Source organism: Vanellus vanellus (genome assembly GCF_965231255.1).
Source record: "Vanellus vanellus genome assembly, chromosome: 3".
NCBI classification, from domain to species: domain Eukaryota; kingdom Metazoa; phylum Chordata; class Aves; order Charadriiformes; family Charadriidae; genus Vanellus; species Vanellus vanellus.
Window position 1 is genome coordinate 128,698,714 of NC_138907.1, and position 18,145 is coordinate 128,716,858.

An 18,145-nucleotide genomic window follows, 5' to 3' on the forward strand; every position below is an offset into this window, starting at 1 on the left:
CAGCTAATGCCACCCCAAATTCTCTGCCGTGTCCCCCTTCTTTTGGGAGCTGGCCCCTGGGCTGATGGGGAAACTGAGGCACAGTGCCGCAACTGGTTTCCTTCCCCCTCCCAGCTGCCCCCAGGAAAGGGTGGAGGAGAATCCAGAAGTCTGGGAGGCCCACGGGGGACGAGGAGCTAGGGAGACCCCGTCTCGCCCCACAGACTCGCCGCCGCCGGGCTTCCCCTGCCATCAATGGGCCCTTTCATGGGACGCGGGTGTTGACCTGAAGGTTGGTGCTGAGCCGCGCTGCCATCAGCAACGCCCGCGGCCGCAGCCCTGCAGCTGCAAACTGTTGTGCTTGGCTGCGGTGCCTGCTGCGCCACCCGCCCGGCGGCTCCGGTGTCCTCCAGCGTTCATCGATGGGCGATGGCCCCTGCGCATCGCTGCCTGTCCCCAGGCACCTCGTGCGTGGCTGCCCACGGGCGGCGTGTCCCCAGCACCCTGTGCCATGGCTGCCCATGGCCTGCGTGTCCCCAGCGCCCCGTTCCTCAATGTCCATGATGCTGCATGTTCCCAGCACCTTGTGCATCGATGTCCATGGGGCTGCGTGTCCCCAGCAGCCCGTGTATCAGTGTCCATGGGGCTGCGTGTCCCCAAGTACCCTGTGACTTGATGTCCATGGTGCTGCGTGTCCCTGGCGCCCTGTATGTCGTTGTCCATGGGGCTGTGTGTCCCTGGGCACCCTGTGTATTGGTGTCCATGGGGCTGCATGTCCCCCGCACCCTGCCTATGGGCTCTGTGTCACCCAGACCGCTGTGCATTGCTGCCCATGGGCCACATGTCCCCAAGCAGCTTGTGCATTGATGTCCATGAGACTACATATCCCCAGCACCCTGTGCAGTGACGCTGATGGGGCTGTGTCCCCGAGCACCCTGTGCATTGCTGCCTGTGGGCCACATGTCCCTTGCGACTGTGTGCATGGCTGCGCTTGGGGTTCTGTGTCCCCAACACCCTGTATGTGGCTGTCTGTGGGGTTGTGTGTCCCCAGTGCCCTGTGCATGGTTGCCCTTGGGGTTGTGTGTCCCCAACACCCTGTACGTGGCTGTCTGTGGGGTTGTGTGTCCCCAACACCCTGTGCATGGCTGTGCTTGGGGTTGTGTGTCCCCAACACCCTGTGCATGGCTGTCTGTGGGGTTGTGTGTCCCCAACACCCTGTACGTGGCTGTCTGTGGGGTTGTGTGTCCCCAACACCCTGTGCATGGCTGTCTGTGGGGTTGTGTGTCCTCAACACCCTGTGCATGGCTGTGCTTGGGGTTGTGTGTTCCCAACACCCTGTGCGTGGCTGTGCTTGGGGTTGTGTGTTCCCAACACCCTGTGCATGGCTGTGCTTGGGGCTGTGTATCCCCAACACCCTGTGCATGGCTGTGCTTGGGGTTGTGTGTCCCCAACACCCCATGCACAGCTGTCTGTGGGGTTGTGTGTCCCCAACACCCTGTGCATGGCTGTGCTTGGGGTTGTGTGTCCCCAACACCCCATGCACAGCTGTCTGTGGGGTTGTGTGTCCCCAACACCCTGTGCATGGCTGTGCTTGGGGTTGTGTGTCCCCAACACCCTGTGCATGGCTGTGTTTGGGGTTGTGTGTCCCCAACACCCCATGCACAGCTGTCTGTGGGGTTGTGTGTCCCCAACACCCTGTGCGTGGCTGTGCTCGGGGTTGTGTGTCCCCAACACCCTGTGCATGGCTGTGTTTGGGGTTGTGTGTCCCCAACACCCCATGCACAGCTGTCTGTGGGGTTGTGTGTCCCCAACACCCTGTGCGTGGCTGTGCTTGGGGTTGTGTGTCCCCAACACCCTGTGCATGGCTGTGTTTGGGGTTGTGTGTCCCCAACACCCCATGCACAGCTGTCTGTGGGGTTGTGTGTCCCCAACACCCTGTGCGTGGCTGTGCTCGGGGTTGTGTGTCCCCAACACCCTGTGCATGGCTGTGTTTGGGGTTGTGTGTCCCCAACACCCCATGCACAGCTGTCTGTGGGGTTGTGTGTCCCCAACACCCTGTGCGTGGCTGTGCTTGGGGTTGTGTGTCCCCAACACCCTGTGCATGGCTGTGTTTGGGGTTGTGTGTCCCCAACACCCCATGCACAGCTGTCTGTGGGGTTGTGTGTCCCCAACACCCTGTGCGTGGCTGTGCTCGGGGTTGTGTGTCCCCAACACCCTGTGCATGGCTGTGCTTGGGTTGTGTGTCCCCAGTGCCCTGTGCATGGCTGTCTGTGGGATTGTGTGTCCCCAACACCCTGTGCATGGCTGTGCTTGGGGTTGTGTGTCCCCAACACCCTGTGCATGGCTGTGCTTGGGGCTGTGTGTCCCCAACACCCCGTGCGTGGCTGCCCAAGGCGGGAGGCGCTGGGTCCACTCCGTCCCGCCACAATACCCTTGAGGACGACCCGCCGGGCCGGGCAGGGATGGCGAGAGGCCGCGCAGCCCGGCCGCCCCGCTCCCCTCCGTGCCCACCCCACCGCCCAGCACCGCCAAGAACAACCCCCGGCAGGCGAGCGGCCCCGGCTGCCGTCAGCACTTCCCGCCCGGCCCTTCCCCGCCTCCGCTCCTCGTTTATTTATTAATCTTTTTGCTCCCAGCGCTGAAATCCTTTTGCCCACCCTCGTCACCGCCTGCAAAGCTCAGCTCCGGACCGTGCCGGAGGGGAAAACCCTGCTCTTGCACATTTTTCGCAGGCCCAGGCAGGAGGCGGCCGCCCATCCACAAACACTGGCACCGCCGCTGCCCAATATTATGCTGAGGCTGCTGCCCGGCCAGATGTGCTCCGCCAGCCAGATGTGCTCCGGCTTTCCACAGACGCAGGAGTTTGGGAAGGGGTGAGGAGGTCGGGGTGGGGATTACAGCGTTGGCCAGGTCCTGCCTGCTTGGGGGAAACTGAGGCACAGAGCAGCGGTGGGCATGGCCGAGGCTCCATCACCCCGGTACATCATAGGGCAACGAAGATGATGGAGGGATTGGAGCATCTCCCGTATGAGGAAAGGCTGAGAGCGCTGGGACTCTTTAGCCTGGAGAAGAGAAGGCTGAGGGAGACCTTCTTATGGCGTACAAGTATCTAAAGGGTGGGCTGAAGGAGGATGGAGCCTCTTTTCAATGGTTCCCAGTGACAGGACGAGGGGCAATGGGCACAAGTTGGAACATGGAAAGCTCCGTTCAAATACACGGAAACTCTTCTTTCCGGTTCGGGTGGCAGAGCACGGGCACAGCTGCCCAGGGAGGGGGGGAGTGCCCTTCTCTGGAGAGTTTCCAGACCCGCCTGGATGCAGTGCTGAGGGATGTGCTCTGGGCAGTCCTGCTGTGGCAGGGGAGTGGGGCTGGGTGATCTCGAGAGGTCCCGTCCAACTCTGAAACTCCGTGATTCCGTGATAGAGTCACAGAGTGGTTTGGGTGGAAGGGACCTTGAAGATCATCCAGTCCCCCCCCTGCCCTGGGCAGGGCCACCCCCCCCCAGCCCAGGTTGCTCCCAGCCCCGTCCAACCCGGCCTTGAACACCTCCAGGGATGGGGCAGCCACAGCTTCTTGGGGCACCCTGCGCCAGGGGCTCACCGCCCCCACAGGAGAGAATTTCTTCCTTATATCCAGTCTAAATCTCCCCTCTTCCAGTTTAAAACCATTCCCCCTCGTGCCACGGCTCCCCTCCCTGACCCAGAGTCCCTCCCCAGCTCTCCCGGAGCCCCTTTAGGCACTGGAAGGGGCTCGGAGGTCTCCCCGGAGCCTTCTCTTCTCCAGGCTGACCCCCCCACCTCTCCCAGCCTGTCCTCCCAGCAGAGGGGCTCCAGCCCTCCCAGCATCTCCGGGGCCCCCTCTGGCCCCGCTCCACCAGCTCCATGTCTCTCCTGTGCTGAGGCCCCCGAGCTGGAGGCAGCACTGCGGGGGGGTCTCCCCAGAGCAGAGCAGAGCGCAGCAGAGGGGCACAGCCCCCCCTGGCCCTGCTGGCCACGCTGCGGGGGATGCAGCCCGAGAGTTCGCCCCTGTGCAACCACCGGACACCAGTAGGGATCACCCCAAGACCCTCCACAGACTTAATGGGCATGTGCCAAAGTGACAGAAATATTATTATGAGTTCTGGGCAGCGTAACGAATATGGAAATGAGCTCTGGGAGATGTCATGACTATGGGTGTTCTGTACAGGTGTACGTCGCGATGAGTCTCGTATTTAATGGACGTGTCGGGTGGAGAGGTGCCCCACAGCCCCACGTCCCCGAATGAAGAACGCCTACACTGGTGTGAAGAGGTTCACTCCCCATTTCGGTGACACCCACGTCCCCCCCCCCCCAGCACCCGGCAGGTTCGCCTCCCGTCCCTCATCACCACCTCAGCACTGGGGTATCCCCCCCAACATCCCCCCCAAAACGGGGCTCAGGGCTTTCTCCTGCCCCCGCATCCCCAGCGGGAGGAACCCAGCCGCTGCCGGGGGAGGGGGGGGCTCTGTTGGCTTATGCCCCATCTGCGTAACGAGTTGCCAGGTCTCTGCTCCCCCCCCCTCCCAGCTTCCCCCCCCCCCGGCCCTGTGCTGCTTCTCCAGCCACGACAGCTCCGAACCAGGGCCGGGGCCGTGTTAATGCCCAACCTCCGCCTGTTTCTGCCATGAAAACAGGAAAACCGCTTTGCCAACAGCAATAAACCTCCGGGGCGGCGGAGGGAGGCGGGGCGGCGGGCGGGGCTGGCTGGGCCGGGCGCGGGGCTCCCCCCGAGCTGGGGCGCCCGGCGGAGGGAGGGGACGGGGGCGGTGGGGCTGAGCTGCCCCACTCCGGTGGGGTCCCCCCCCCGGCTGAGCCTCGGGGGTTCGGCTGGCAGAGGAGGTGACACCGTTCCCCTCGGCCCCCGGTGGCGCGTCTCGCCGGGCAGCCCCGTTTGGGAAACTGAGGCACGGAGCGGAGCGGAGCGGCAACGCGCCTTCCCGGGGGGTGGGGGGGTGGGGTGGGGGGGTGGGGGGGGTCCCGGGTATCCCCGGGGCGGTGGGGGGGGGGGGTGTCTCCGGTTTGGGGGAGAGCCAGGAGCCCCGTTTCCAAGTGCCAAAGGGCACAGGGAGGGGACGGGGGGGCCCTGCAGGGGAAGGGGTCCCCATCGGACACCATCGCACGTGTCACGTCTGTGCACACACCTACGGACCCCCCCCTCCCCCGCATGTGCGCGTGCCTATGCGTGCACGTGCGTCCTCACTCGTGCACACACACGCAGGTGCACACACACGCGCGCACGCGTACGCACACATGCTCACACGTGCGCACACGCGTGCAGGTGCACACACATGCACGCGCGTACACATGCTCACACATGCACATAGGTACACACGCACATGCACGCACACACGTGCTCGCACATGCACATGTGCACACGCACGCACACAGGTGCAGACACACTCACACACACACATTCACACATGCACGTGCATGCTCACACGTGCACGCACACGCGTGCACACACACATGCTCACACGCACATGGTCACTCATGCACATGTGCACACGCATGCACACAGGTGCACACATACACACGTGCTCACACATGCACGCACACATGTGTACACGCACACACATGCTCACACACACGTGCACACACATGCACATAGGTGCACACACACTCACACATGCACACACACATGCACATACATGCTCACACCTGCACGCACATGTGTGTGCACACACACATTCACACACACATGCTCACTCATGCACAGGTGCACACGCATGCACACAGGTGCACACACACTCACAGGGATGCACACACACGCTCACAAATGCACATAGGTGCTCGCACATGCACATGCATGTGCACGCATGCACACATGCTCACACACGCATGCACACACGTGCTCACTCACGCACACATGCTCACACGCACATGCACGCTCATACACACGTGCACACAGATGCACACAGGTGCAGACACACACACACATTCACACATGCACATGCATGCTCACACACGCGCACACACTCATGCACACACGTGCTCACTCATGCACACATGTGCGCTCATACACATGTGGACATGCATGCACACAGGTGCACACACACTCACGGGGATGCGCACACACACCCACAAAAGCACATAGGTGCTCGCACGTGCACACACGCACACTCACGCCCACACCTGCACACGCGTGTGCGCTCGCTCAGACACACAGGGGACACACGACCCCAACATTCCCCCGCCGCCCGCAGCAGTGTCCCCCCCCGCCGCCCCCCGCTGCAGGAGCCGCCTGTCCCCAAACAGCTTTATTGGTGCCGGGAGTACAGTGGGGACACAGCGCGGAGTTTGGGGGGCACGGAGGTGGCCGGGGGGGGTGGGGGGGGCGGGGGGGTGGTAGGAAGGGTACAGACCAGCTGCGCCCCGTCCCGCGGGGACCCCCACCCGGGGACAGCCGGCAGCGTCCCTGAGAGCCGGGGACCAGCCCCGACCCCGCAAACTGGGGGGGACTGGGACCCCTTTGCCCCCCCTCGTCCTGCGAGGCTCTGCCTCACACCCCAGCGGGGGATGCTCTGGGGGTCCGGGGCGGGGGGGGGTGGACGCGGCAGCGGGGACCCCCTTGTCCCTGTGCCCCTGGGTGGGCTGGCTGGCAGCAGGCTGGGCTACTGTCCTGGGGGGCCGGGGGGGCCCGGCAGCCCCGGGGGGCCGCGCAAACCGGGGTCCCCCTTGGGTCCCGTGGGGCCAGCCTGCCCCACAGCGCCGGGGCTCCCGGGCAGTCCCGGTTTGCCCTGTGGGCCGGGGGGTCCCGCTGGCCCCGGCACCCCAACCGGTCCGGGGGGGCCGGTGTCACCCTTGGGTCCCCCCTGTCCCCGGGAACCGGATTGCCCGAAGCTGCCCTTGGCACCCTTGAGGCCGGGGAACCCTTTTAAGCCCAGGGGACCCCTTTCACCCTGGGGGCCGGGGGGTCCCGGGGGGCCGGGGGGTCCCTGGGGTCCCGGCGAGCCCAGGTTGCCCACGTCGCCCTTCTCTCCTTGGCTTCCTGGGGGGCCCGTGATGCCCGCGTCGCCCTTGAGGCCGCGGGGGCCCGGGAGGCCGGGAACACCTGGGGGGGGGGGGGAGAGAGAGGAGGGGGATGAATAGGAAGAATTTGGGGGGTGGGGGGGGTGCAGCACCCCAAAGCCGGGGGAGAGGGAGATGCTCCAGCCCTGGAGATGTTGTTAAGAGAGAGATGGGTTGAACCCAACTCCCCCCCCACCCCACAGCCCTCGCTGGGGGGGCACCGAGGGCAACGGGCACCGCCCCGGGGGCCACCGAGGGGCTCCCCCTGAAAACCCAGCCCGGGAAACGGCCCGGCTCGTTAATTAGGGCAGCCCCGTAACGATGTGGTTGCCATACGGCTCCCGGCTGGGTGGTCCGCGGTGGGGCGGGAAGCTGCCCCGCGGGGTGGCCGGGGGCTCCGGGGAGCCGGGACAGCCCCGCTGCGCCCCTGGATGGATGGCGGTGTCCCCAGGCCGCCCGAGCCACCGGGGGAAGAAGCTTTGGGCACCCTCGTCCAGGGGCAGCCGTGCCATCTCCACCGGGACCAGCAAGAGTGGTCACCGGCACCAGCATGCAAGCCAACCGTGCTGGAAGGACGTGGGTCACCTCCCCGCCGTCCCTGTCCCTCCACGCAGGGACAGTTCTGCAGGGCGAGCGCCCGCAGCTCCGTCCCCGGGACACGTCTGCATCCATGGGCAAGTATTTGGGTGCCTTCATGAGCATCCCAACACCGCCTTGGCCTCGGCAATGGAGGTTTGGGTCCTCTGTGGTGCGGGACGCTCCCAAGGAGCCCAGATCCCACCGCGCTCAGCCCCCAAAATTGCTTGCTGAAGGCGCCGGGCCCCAACCCATCCCCGGGCAGAGCTTAGGCTGTGCCCACCAGGATGCACCTCACCTCGTAAGATGGTGATGTTCTTCAGCATCTCCCCATGCCGGACGTCCACCACCTTCATCTCCTCCATGACCATGGAGAGGTTGCGGATGTCAAAGTCCAGCCGGGCGCTGAGCAGGCTGTAACGCTCCCGCAGCAGGTCCGTGGTGCCCTGGACCAGGCTGAGGGACTTGTTCAGGTAGTAGAGCTCCTCGGCGTGGGTGTGGAAGCCCAGGGTGCAGGAGAGCCGCACGTCATCCAGGTAGCGCAGCATGCTGTGGACGTGGCTGTCGGTGGCGTTGATGTTGGCGAAGATGGTGCTGATCTCGATCTCGTGGGAGGTCATGCGACCTTCCAAGGTCTCAAAGCGCTCAGCCGTGCGGTTCTGCGTGTACCTGTTGTGGTACCGCAGGTCGTTCATGTTCTCCTCGTGGTCATCCAGGAAGGAGGAGATGTTGTCCAGCTGCAGCTGCAGCCCCATCACCTGCAGCACCAGGTCGTGCATGCTCTCCGAGTTCTGGCCGACCTGCCGAACCGCTGCGCCGACGCTGCCTTGGATGCTCTTCACCAGCTCGCTGGTCTTGGAGGAGGTGGCCCGTAGCCCGCCGAAGAGGCGGGTGTAGTTCTGCCACTCGGTGACGATCTTCTGCAGCGTCAGCGTCTCCTCGTCCGTCTTCCTCTGGATGACCTGGATCCAGTCGGAGGTTTGCCCCAGGGTGAAGTTCATCTGCTGCATGGCTGCTCGGACATCGTAGCGCTCCTCGGCCAAGCCCTTGAGAGAGTTGTCTAGTTGGGAGGTGACCACCTGCCAGCCCCCAACCTGGGCCAGGAACTGCCCCAAGCTTTCGTTGACCTGCCGGATGGAGAAGGAGCAGTTGTCCACCTCGCTGGTGATCTTGTTGCTGGTGGACGAGAGGAGGTCGTGGGTCTGGGAGGTCCGATCGAGCAGGATTTCTTGAACCAAAAGCATCTTCTGGATGTCCTCCAGCTCACCCTGCAGCTTGGTGATCTCCCGGCCCAGCTGTCCCGTCTCACGGCAGAGGGAACAGTTCCCTGAGGTCTTCTCATCTGAACAAAGGGCAGAGGGGTCTGTCACCCCACCCCGTCCCTCTCTGGGCCTGGAGACCCCTCTGCTGAGGACCAGAGTGGAGGATGAAGCCTCACCATGGTTTGTCCTTGCAGCCCCTGGGGATGGGCACCACGGAGACACGCTGGGACAACCCTGATGCCACCAGCCCGTACCAGCTCCCACCCTCATCCTGCTCCTGCCACCTCTGTGCAGCAAGGTCCCCAAAAAGCCCAACACCACCAACCCCACCCTCGGGGTCGTGCAGTCGTCCCTTCCCAAAGTCCTGGGAGATAAGTGGGGTTTTGGCTCTGAGGGAGCCCCAGGACCTGAAAAGTGGAGGTGCTTCAGCCCCCGGCCAGCAGCACCGAGCAGCTGAGGTCCCCTCAGCTGGAGGGACACGTGGTGCTGGAGCCTGGAGAAGACCTCCAGGTCCGGGTGCAAGCCACTCACCCAACCCCTGGAGGTCCTCCTGGATGGATACGATCTTCTTCTCATAATAGGTCTGGGCTGAGCTGATGTCGTTGGAGATGGAGTCGACTTTCTTGAACACTGGGGAGGAAAGGTGGGGGGTCAGGGGAAGTGGGTGGGCGCCGGGACGTGCTGGTCCTCCACACCTTTCCTCTGGGCTCCTTCCCCAGTGAGGAGGGTGCCCAGGGCTTGAAGTGTCAGGCTGGGTGGCTGGTGGGTGCTGGCTCCGTGGGGTGGGCGTCCCGAGGGGCTTTTGGGTTCGGGGCTTGGCTAAGGTCTGCAAAGCATCTCCAGGGCTCCAGGCTCCAGCCTGGGAGGCTGTTCCTTGCCCGGGGAGGTGATGGGGTGACAACCTCTGGGCTCCGGGGCGGTTCTTGAGGTCCCCATGGAGGTAAAGCCATCCCCCAGTGAGGTGGCATCACGCACAGGGTCCCCCATGCATCCCAGGGGCAGGTCCTCTCCATGCCTGGGAGCTGGAGGTGCTTTGGGGGAACCCCAATATCCCCGAGGACGGCAGGAGGGAAGGCAGAAGTGGGACCTCCCGACCCTGCCCGTACTCACCCAAGGCAGCCAGCACGGTCACGGCCACGATGAGGAGGATGGAGAAGATGTAGAGGACTTTGACGGCCGTCTGGAGGGAGAGGTTCTTCTGGCACCGGCTGCAGTTGGTGCGTGCCCTGCCTGAGCGCAGAGAGGGAAGGATCAGGCCCCGCCGCACCCCCCGCCCGCCCCGGGGGAGACGGCCTTACCGCTCGTGGGTCGGGAGCTGAAGGTCGGCATCTCCTCTTCCTCTCCTCCCACCAGCTCGTCTTCTGAAAGCCAACACAGGAGGCACCTCAGCTGCCTGCGCTCCCGGCCCCGCGGACGCCCGTGGTCCCGGGGGACAAAAGCTTGGGAAGCCACACGGGACCCATCACTAGCCACCCTCAGCTGGCCAAAGCCCGGTGGCACCGGCCCGTGAGGACACGTCCCTTCTCCACCGCCCGCTTCTGCGGGACTTTTGCACTCCGAGCCCACAAACTTGGGGGAAATTTGGTTGACTTTTGGCCAAAAAGTGGGTGATGGAGAAGCTGACGGCTCCTGGCTCCCCAGGCCCCTTCTTCCAAAAACCACGGGGGGGGCAAAGAAAACCCACAAACCCACTTGCCACCCCCAACCCGGACCCCCAACCCACCGGGGGGGACGACACACACACGAAATTGGGGTGCTCCCGCAGGGTGGGAAACGCGGTGGGCTGGATCCCGCCGGTGACCCCCGGCACGGGGGATACGCTCCGCGCCGGTACCCGACCCCAAAGGCGGCTGGGGAGGGGGGGGGACGGTGCCTCCCCAAAGCTGTGCCGTGCCCCAGAGCCCCCCCAGAGCCCCCCCCCAGCCCTACCACCCCCCACCCGGGGCCTCCCCGACCCACTCGCCGGCAGAAGGAGGGTTTCCAGCCGGGGGTGCCGCAGGGGGGGCTGCGGCCACGGCCGGAGTGACCACCGCACCGCCACCCCCTGCTTTATAAAGCCCATAGTCGTGTCCGTCCCCCCCCCCCCCCCAAAAAAAAAACAGGCGGGGGGGGGGCAGGAGGGGGACTGCGGGAAGAGGAGGGGGGGGGTCTCGCCGGGTTGGGGGCAGCGGCGATTCCCTCCGTCCCCCCTCCCTGGCGCGGCCCTTCGCTTTCCGGCCGCCCCCCCCCCCCCCCCAAATTGTGCTTTTCCGCCCCACGGAGTCAACAAGTGATGGGCTCTGAGCAAAGTTGGGGGTGTGGGGGAAGCGCTGCTGCTGGAAAACCCCCCCCACCCCTTCTTGCCCCCCCCCCTCCTCCCCCCCACCGTGTGGGGGTCCCGGGCCGTGGCCGAAGCCGGTTCACCCCCCAGCCGTGGGGAGACGCTGCCCGTGGGGCGCAGCGATGCGGTGGGCTTTGGGGGGGGGGGGGGAGCAGGGGGGGGTGCATCCACCCGGTGCCAGTTGCCCCCCAGTTCTGCCACCCGCTCCGGCACAGCCGTCCCCCCCTCCTATCCCCCATGCCACCCCCCCCCCCTTTTCTCCCCACAGCTTCCCAACCCCCCCTCCTGGGGTTGCCCCCCACTCACCTCTCATAGCCCCCAAGTCGGGGGGGGGGGGGGGGGGATGGGGGGCGGTGGGTGCAATCCTGCCCCCACCCAGCCCTCACCGCCACCGTTCCCGCATCCGCCTCTTCCCGCGGCGAGCCTCAGCGAGCGGCCAGCATGGCCGGGGCTGCTCCCCACCGCCGGCCCCCCCCCCACCCCCCCTGCTTCGTCCCCAACCGCCAACCGCCGCCACCACCCCGTTCCCAAAAATACTCCCTCGGGGAACCTTCAGAAGCCCCCACGGCGCTGGAGCATCCCCACGGTCACCCGCTCGCCCATGGCCTCTGCCCGGGCGGGATGGGGGGCGATGGGGCCGGGGGGGGTGACGGCGGAAGCCGGCCGGGCTGGACGTTGGCCACCCAAAGGCGAGGCGCTGGGATGATACGCGCTCGGAGGAGAAAGGCCAGTCCCGCGCCCGCCCTCCTTCCCTCCAGCCCTAATGACTAACAAATGTCCCACCAAGGCCGGGATGTGCCGTGCCGGCCTCGCTCAGCCGCGTTTTGGGGGGAAAGTTGGGGTCTGGGGAAGGGGGAGCTTGGGAGGTGGGGGGCTGGGGTCATCGTGGGGGGTTTGGGTACGTGCATCTGGGTCAGGGGCGTGGGGAGGGGCTGGGGTCCTGGGTATGGCCTCTGGAACTGGGTTGGGGACATGGGGAGATGGGTCTGGGGTCCTGGGTATGGCCCCTGGATCTGGGTTGGGGACATGGGGAGATGGGTCTGGGGTCCTCGGTATGGCCCTGGAACTGGGTCAGGGACATGAGGAGATGGGTCTGGGGTCCTGGGTATGGCCCCTGGATCTGGGTCAGGGACATGTGGATATGGGTCTGGGGTCCTGGGTGTGGCCCTGGAACTGGGTCAGGGACATGAGGAGATGGGTCTGGAGTCTGGGGTCCTGCTTTGGGCCCCTGGGACTGGGTAGGGGACATGGGGAGATGGGTCTGGGGTCCTGCTTCAGGCCCACAGATCCGGGTCAGGGACATGTGGATATGGGTCTGGGGTCCTGGGTATGGCCCCTGGAACTGGGTCAAGGATATGAGGAGATGGGTCTGGTGTCCTGCTTTGGGCCCCTGGAACTGGGTCAGGGACACGAGGAGATGGGTCTGGGGTCCTGGGTATGGCCCCTGGAACTGGGTTGGGGACATGGGGAGATGGGTCTGGGGTCCTGGGTATGCCCCTGGAACTGGGTCAAGGATCTGGGGTGATGGGTCTGGGGTCCTGGGTATGCCCCTGGAACTGGGTCAGGGCCATGGGGAGGTGGGTCTGGGGTCAGGGAAGCAGGGTGCTGTGGTTCGGGGTCCGGGGTCCTGCCGGGGACCCATGGCGCTGTGGTTTGGCTCCCGGCCTCCGGTTTGGAGCTGTGGTCCCAGTCCAGAGCGGTGGCCCAGGGGTCCCGTGGGGCTCAGGGACGCTGGGGGGTTCCTCGCCGAGACCCCCTCCCCACCGAGGCTGTTGCGTCGGGCTGCTGCTGCCCTCTGCCGAGACCCGGCCGGGCTCCGGGCAGCCTTCCTCCCCCCACAGCCTCCCTCCTCCTCCGAGGGTCCCATGGCCACCTCTGGGCCACGGCGGGGGGTCCCCAACCGGCCAAACCTCCGCTGCTCCTGCAGGACCCCCCTACTCGCTGCCCCCCAAATCTGGGTTATATTAGCCGATTTTCTATAATATTCCCCATAGCAGCACCTGCCCACCCCCTCCTCCCTCGGACGTGGCTCCTGGACATCCCCATCCCATGGTTTTGGGGTCCTGGAGCCTCCCCCCTGCCCCCGGCCATTCCTAGGAGCATTTTTTGGGGTGTCTCTGCCGCTTCCCCCGACTTTCCCCACCGCGTCGCGCTGGAGAACGCGCCGCCGTGTGCCACCATCATTTCGTCACCGCCAGAGCCCCACCGGCGGTGGCTGTGTCCCGCGGTACCCCAATCCCGCGGCATCTTTTTGGGGTTCGCGAGGTGGCCGCCGGAGGACGCTCGCGGGCAGCCGAGGTCTTCCTCCCACCGTCCTCTCCCTCGGCGGCCGCAGTTTGCTGCTCGTCCTCAGCCCCGTTCGGGCCGTCCCTGATGACTCACGGCCGGTGGAGCCCATCCAGAGATGTCCAACTCAGCCCATTCCCGGTTTCCTTCGGCTGCGGCTATTTTAACCGCCGCTTTGCTCCGGGATTTACCGGCCGGCTCCGTGCCGGTGCTAAATCAGCGGCGGGGTGGCTCTCTCGCTGCTGACTCAGCGTTCAGGCTGCCAGCTCGCCGCAGAAGCACTAAATCTACTTCTGCTGGGGTGGCAGATGGGTCCCTGCCATGAGTCCCCTGGGCTACCAGCCCCTGGGCTACCTGCCCAGGAGCCTGCCAGCAAGCGTAGCTCCTCGTCTGGGGGGTCTCCAGGTGAGCCCACAGCTCCCACCTCGCTGCTCCTCTGGCTTATGGACCAGAGGATGGGGTTCCCTGGGGCTGTGTGCCCCGGGTCTGTGGTCGCCCTCCATCACCTTCATCATCTGGTTGAATGGTTGGACACGATGACCTTAAGGATCTTTTCCAACCTAAATGACTCTAAGATTGTACCTACAACCTGAGAACCATCAGGAGAGATGGAGATGGATCCACAACCCTTTGAAGACCATGAGGAGCACCAGAAGATCACCTGGAGGTGACCAACGGGGGTTGAGTCTCAGGGGTTGGACACTGGTGGCTCCTCTCTCCTCCTCCACCGCTCCCAAAGGCTGCTGAGGCCCCAAAAGGGATTCTCCGGTGTTGTGAGTGAACCCCTGGGTGAACCCGGTGGGATGTGGAGTGGGAGGAGCAGCGGGAGAAGCAGAAGCAGCCTTGAGGCTGTGCTGATAAGGAGAGCATCCCTCTGTTATCTACCCCCAGCCCAAACCCAAAAAGCTGCTACGAGGAATTTAACCCTATCCCAGCCAAACCCAGTACAGAAAAGAAGAGGAAAAGTGGGAAAACTTGTGGGTCGATATCAAAACAGTTTAATAAATGAAGAAGTAGAAAAAGAGGAAAAGAAAATTCAGAAACCAAACAAGTGATGCCAAAGTCATCGCTCACCATCTCCCACCGTCCCCAGCAACAGCTGGCCCAGCTGCCCCAAGCCCCGCCGGACTGGGGATGGCAACACCATCCCAGTGCTCCCAGTACTGTTGGGGGGCCACAGCCGGAGAGCCCAGCGCCCAGCACCACCTCCATCCCAGTCAAAGCCAGTCCACCCAACGAGCCTTCCCTCCCCGTCACAGAATGGTTTGGGTGGGAAGGGACCTTAAAGGCCACCCAGTCCACCCCCTGCCCTGGGCAGGGCCACCTCCCACCAGCCCAGGTTGCTCCCAGCCCCGTCCAACCCGGCCTTGAACACCTCCAGGGATGGGGCAGCCACAGCTTCTCGGGGCACCCTGTGCCAGTGTCCCACCACCCTCAGCATAAAACATTTCTTCCTAACATCTAGTCTAAAAAGATCCATATCTGTCCTTGAAGAACATACCGAGACGAGGTTGCACCTCGCTTAGTCCTGCCTAAAAGCTCCCCAGTCCTCTCTACAAGCCCCCCAGCAAGCCCAGTACACGCATTTTCTCCCCAAACCATGATACACAACACCCACCAGGCAGCGATCTCATGGAGGACACCGGAGTGGGGGGTTATGGCTATGGAGGACCCCCCTCCGGGCAGCCCCCCAGCAGCGCGGCTTCGGTCCGGTGCCTGTAGCCGCCCTTGTCCTCCTGCAGCTGCCTGAGCCAGGGGAGGACGTTGCCTTTGGGGCAGGTCTCCCCCTCCCACCCCCACCGCATCTCCAAGGGGAAGCCAGAAATAATTTGGTAAGGGCTCAGCGCCCCTGCCCGCGCCTGTACGGCTCTGAGCCCCGCCAGGATCACGGGCAGCATCTCCACCCACTCCTTGCCGGCCCCCCAGGCCAGCCGCTGCACCCTTGCGGTGGCCGGTTTCACCTGGTAGGGCAACAGGATGGTCCTCGGGACCTCCACGCCGGATGCCCTCAGCAGCCCCACGGCATCCTCCAGCAAGTACGGCACGGGCGGCAAACAGATGTTGCGAGGCGTCCCGTACCGCGCCAAAACCTCCTCGTAGAGCACCTTTGCCACGTTCTCCACCGTCCCCTCCTGCAGCGGGAAAGCTTCCACCCAGCCCGAAAACTCATCCTCCACCACCAAGAGGGAGCGATGACCCTCCCGGCTCTCGGGGAGGCCGCTGAGGTAGCCCAGCTGGAGCTGCGACCACGGCCCCTCTTCCCGCTGGGGCCGCGTCCTCCCTGCCCCTTCCCTGCCTTCAGCACACTTCAGGCAGCTCTGCGCCCAACGGGCCACCTCCTCGCTGTCACCTTCCCAGGGCGCAACCTGCCGTACCCTCGCCAGGGTCTCCTCCACCCCTTCGTGCATCCAGCTGTGACACCGGGCGATTATTTCTTGCTTCTCGTGCCTCGAAGGCTCCCAAATTCGCTGGCTGCCCCCGGCCCTACGAGACATCTCCCTGGCTCTCCTGTCCACTTTCTGGCTCCAGTACTTCTCCTCCAGGTCCGTGCTCCCGTGCCCTCCCACGTACCTGACGTGCAGCATCTCAGGGGCGTCGTGGAGCCACCACAGGGTGCTCGGCCATAAAGCATCGCCGGAGATCGCCCATGGCTCCGGCTCGCGCTCCCACTCATCCATCTGGCCTTGCAACCTTGCCACCAACGACCAGCAGCTGGTGTACAAATAGAGGGGTGAGGAGCACTGGTGACGGTGCAGGAGCTCCCCGAGAGCCACCAGCGCCGCGCCGGGCACCGAGCCCTCCTCGGCCACCCCGAGCAGCCACCGCTCTTCCAGGTTGGCCGCAGCGAAGCCGACGGAACAACCCTTCTGGGTGGCCATGAACCACACGTTGGCCTTGGGGACGTCGGAGGGCAGCCGCCAGAGGGAGGGAGCGGTGGGGACGGGGGTGCTGAAGGGTTGTCCCCGCTCAGGCTGGGGTCCCCTTACCTTCAGCCCCTCGTTCACCACCAGCAGGGACCACCGCGCTGGGTGCGGGTTTGTCCCGCCGGACCCCAACACGTCACCCCGTAGGAGATACTTCCGTGGGGAACGGGGCATCTGGATAAGGATGGGGGCCGGCCCCGTGAGGGTCTTGAACGCCTGCGTGGCCCACACCGCCGCCAGGCACGTCTTCTCCTGCAGCTGGTAGGAGACCTGATGGTCCTTCAGGAGGCGGGAGCTGTGGCTCACCGGCACCAGCCGGCCCCGTTTATCTTCCTGCAGCAAGGTGGCTCCTACCGCCCGTTTGCTGGTCATTAACCGGACCACGAAGGGTTGGGATTTATCAGGGAACCGCAGGGTGGGCGCTGTCAGGACGGCGCGTTTCAGGCGGTTCAGCGCCTGTTCCTGCTCCGGTCCCCATTCCCATTGCACCCGGCTGGTGGTGAGGCGGTGGAGAGGTTGGGCCAGCTTCCAGTAAGCGGGGATGTGATCCTTCAAGGAGTGGAACTGGTTGAGCAGCGAGCGGAGGCTGTGGTTATCGCACGGGCAAGGCGCTTTGCTGATGGCCTCCAGCTTCTTGGCCTGGATCTTCCGCCCCTTGGCCCCCATTGTCACCCCCAGGTAGTCCACCTGGGGCTGGACGAGCTGCGCCTTCTCAAACTTGGCTTTAAAGCCGGTTTTTTGGATCAGCTTTAGGACTTCCCTCGTTCGGGCTTCGGTTTCCTTTTGGGTTCTCCCAGTGATGAGGATGTCATCGACGTAGGAAACTACCCAAGGTTTATCTTCTTGGGCCAGCTGGGACAACATCTGCTCCACCCTCTGGTGCACGATGGAGGTGGTGCTGTGGAAGCCCTGGGGCAACCGGGTGAAGAGGTACTGCTGGCCCCGGAAGGTGAAGGCAAACCTGGCTCTGGAGCTTACCGCCAAGGGGATGGCGAAGGAGGCGTTCGATAGATCCACCATGGAGAAATACCTGCTCTTGGGGTTGGGGGCCACAATGAGCTGCGTCATGCGCAGGTCCACCAGAGGCACCACCACGGGGGTGACCTTGTTGATAGCTTTGCAGTTCAGCGTCAGGCGCAACGTCTTCTTGTTGGCCTTTTTGACGGGCTGTAAGGGACTGTTGGAGGAAGATTTGCCTTTCACCACCACGCCATCGCTCAGCAGACGCTGCAGGATGCTCGCCACCGCGTTTTCCAGGGCTGCTGGAAATGGGCGTTGCCGTTGGAAGGGCACTGGTGCCCCGCTCACCTTCACCTCCCCGGACACCAGCCCGCAGTCCGTCTCATATCGCACCCACACGTTGGGGAATTCCTTCTTCCACTGCTCTTTGCTCCCAGCCTGTAGCACCATGAGACATCCGACTGCTACTGCAGGCCTAGGAAGAGGTGGTGGGTCTCCCTGCTCCAGGAGGTCATCACCAGGGTCCTCCCAGATCTGCTGGTTCCCATATGGCTCCAGCATGGAGAGGAGGTGCTGATCATCCCCGCACACGGTCCCACCCATGGAGACAGGGACGTCGTGGTACACAGCAAGGTCCTGCAGCACCTGGCACTGCTGCACCATGGCGATGTCTGCACGGGTGTCCACCAAAGCACCCACCTTCTCCGAGCTGCCCACCCTGGCTCTTGTTCCCCCCTGCCCCTGCTCCAGCAGGTTGCTCCCATTCCCTGTTTCCGTAGGGTACATCCTGGTTCCTGTTTGTAGGATCACCTC

At 64.5% G+C, this 18,145-nt stretch overlaps 1 protein-coding gene across 1 annotated transcript; it reads right to left on the reverse strand.

Annotated features, from left to right (window-relative positions):
• Nucleotides 1-6,247: 6,247 nt before the first annotated feature.
• SCARA3 (scavenger receptor class A member 3) lies at nucleotides 6,248-11,843 on the reverse strand. Its single transcript, XM_082481118.1, has 6 exons — nucleotides 11,713-11,843; nucleotides 10,141-10,203; nucleotides 9,953-10,072; nucleotides 9,374-9,472; nucleotides 7,879-8,922; nucleotides 6,248-7,047 (listed from the first exon to the last, which is right to left on the reverse strand). The coding sequence occupies exons 2-6, from the start codon at nucleotides 10,169-10,171 to the stop codon at nucleotides 6,608-6,610; spliced, it is 1,734 nt and encodes a 577-aa protein (XP_082337244.1). The 5' UTR covers nucleotides 10,172-10,203; nucleotides 11,713-11,843; the 3' UTR covers nucleotides 6,248-6,607.
• Nucleotides 11,844-18,145: the final 6,302 nt, after the last annotated feature.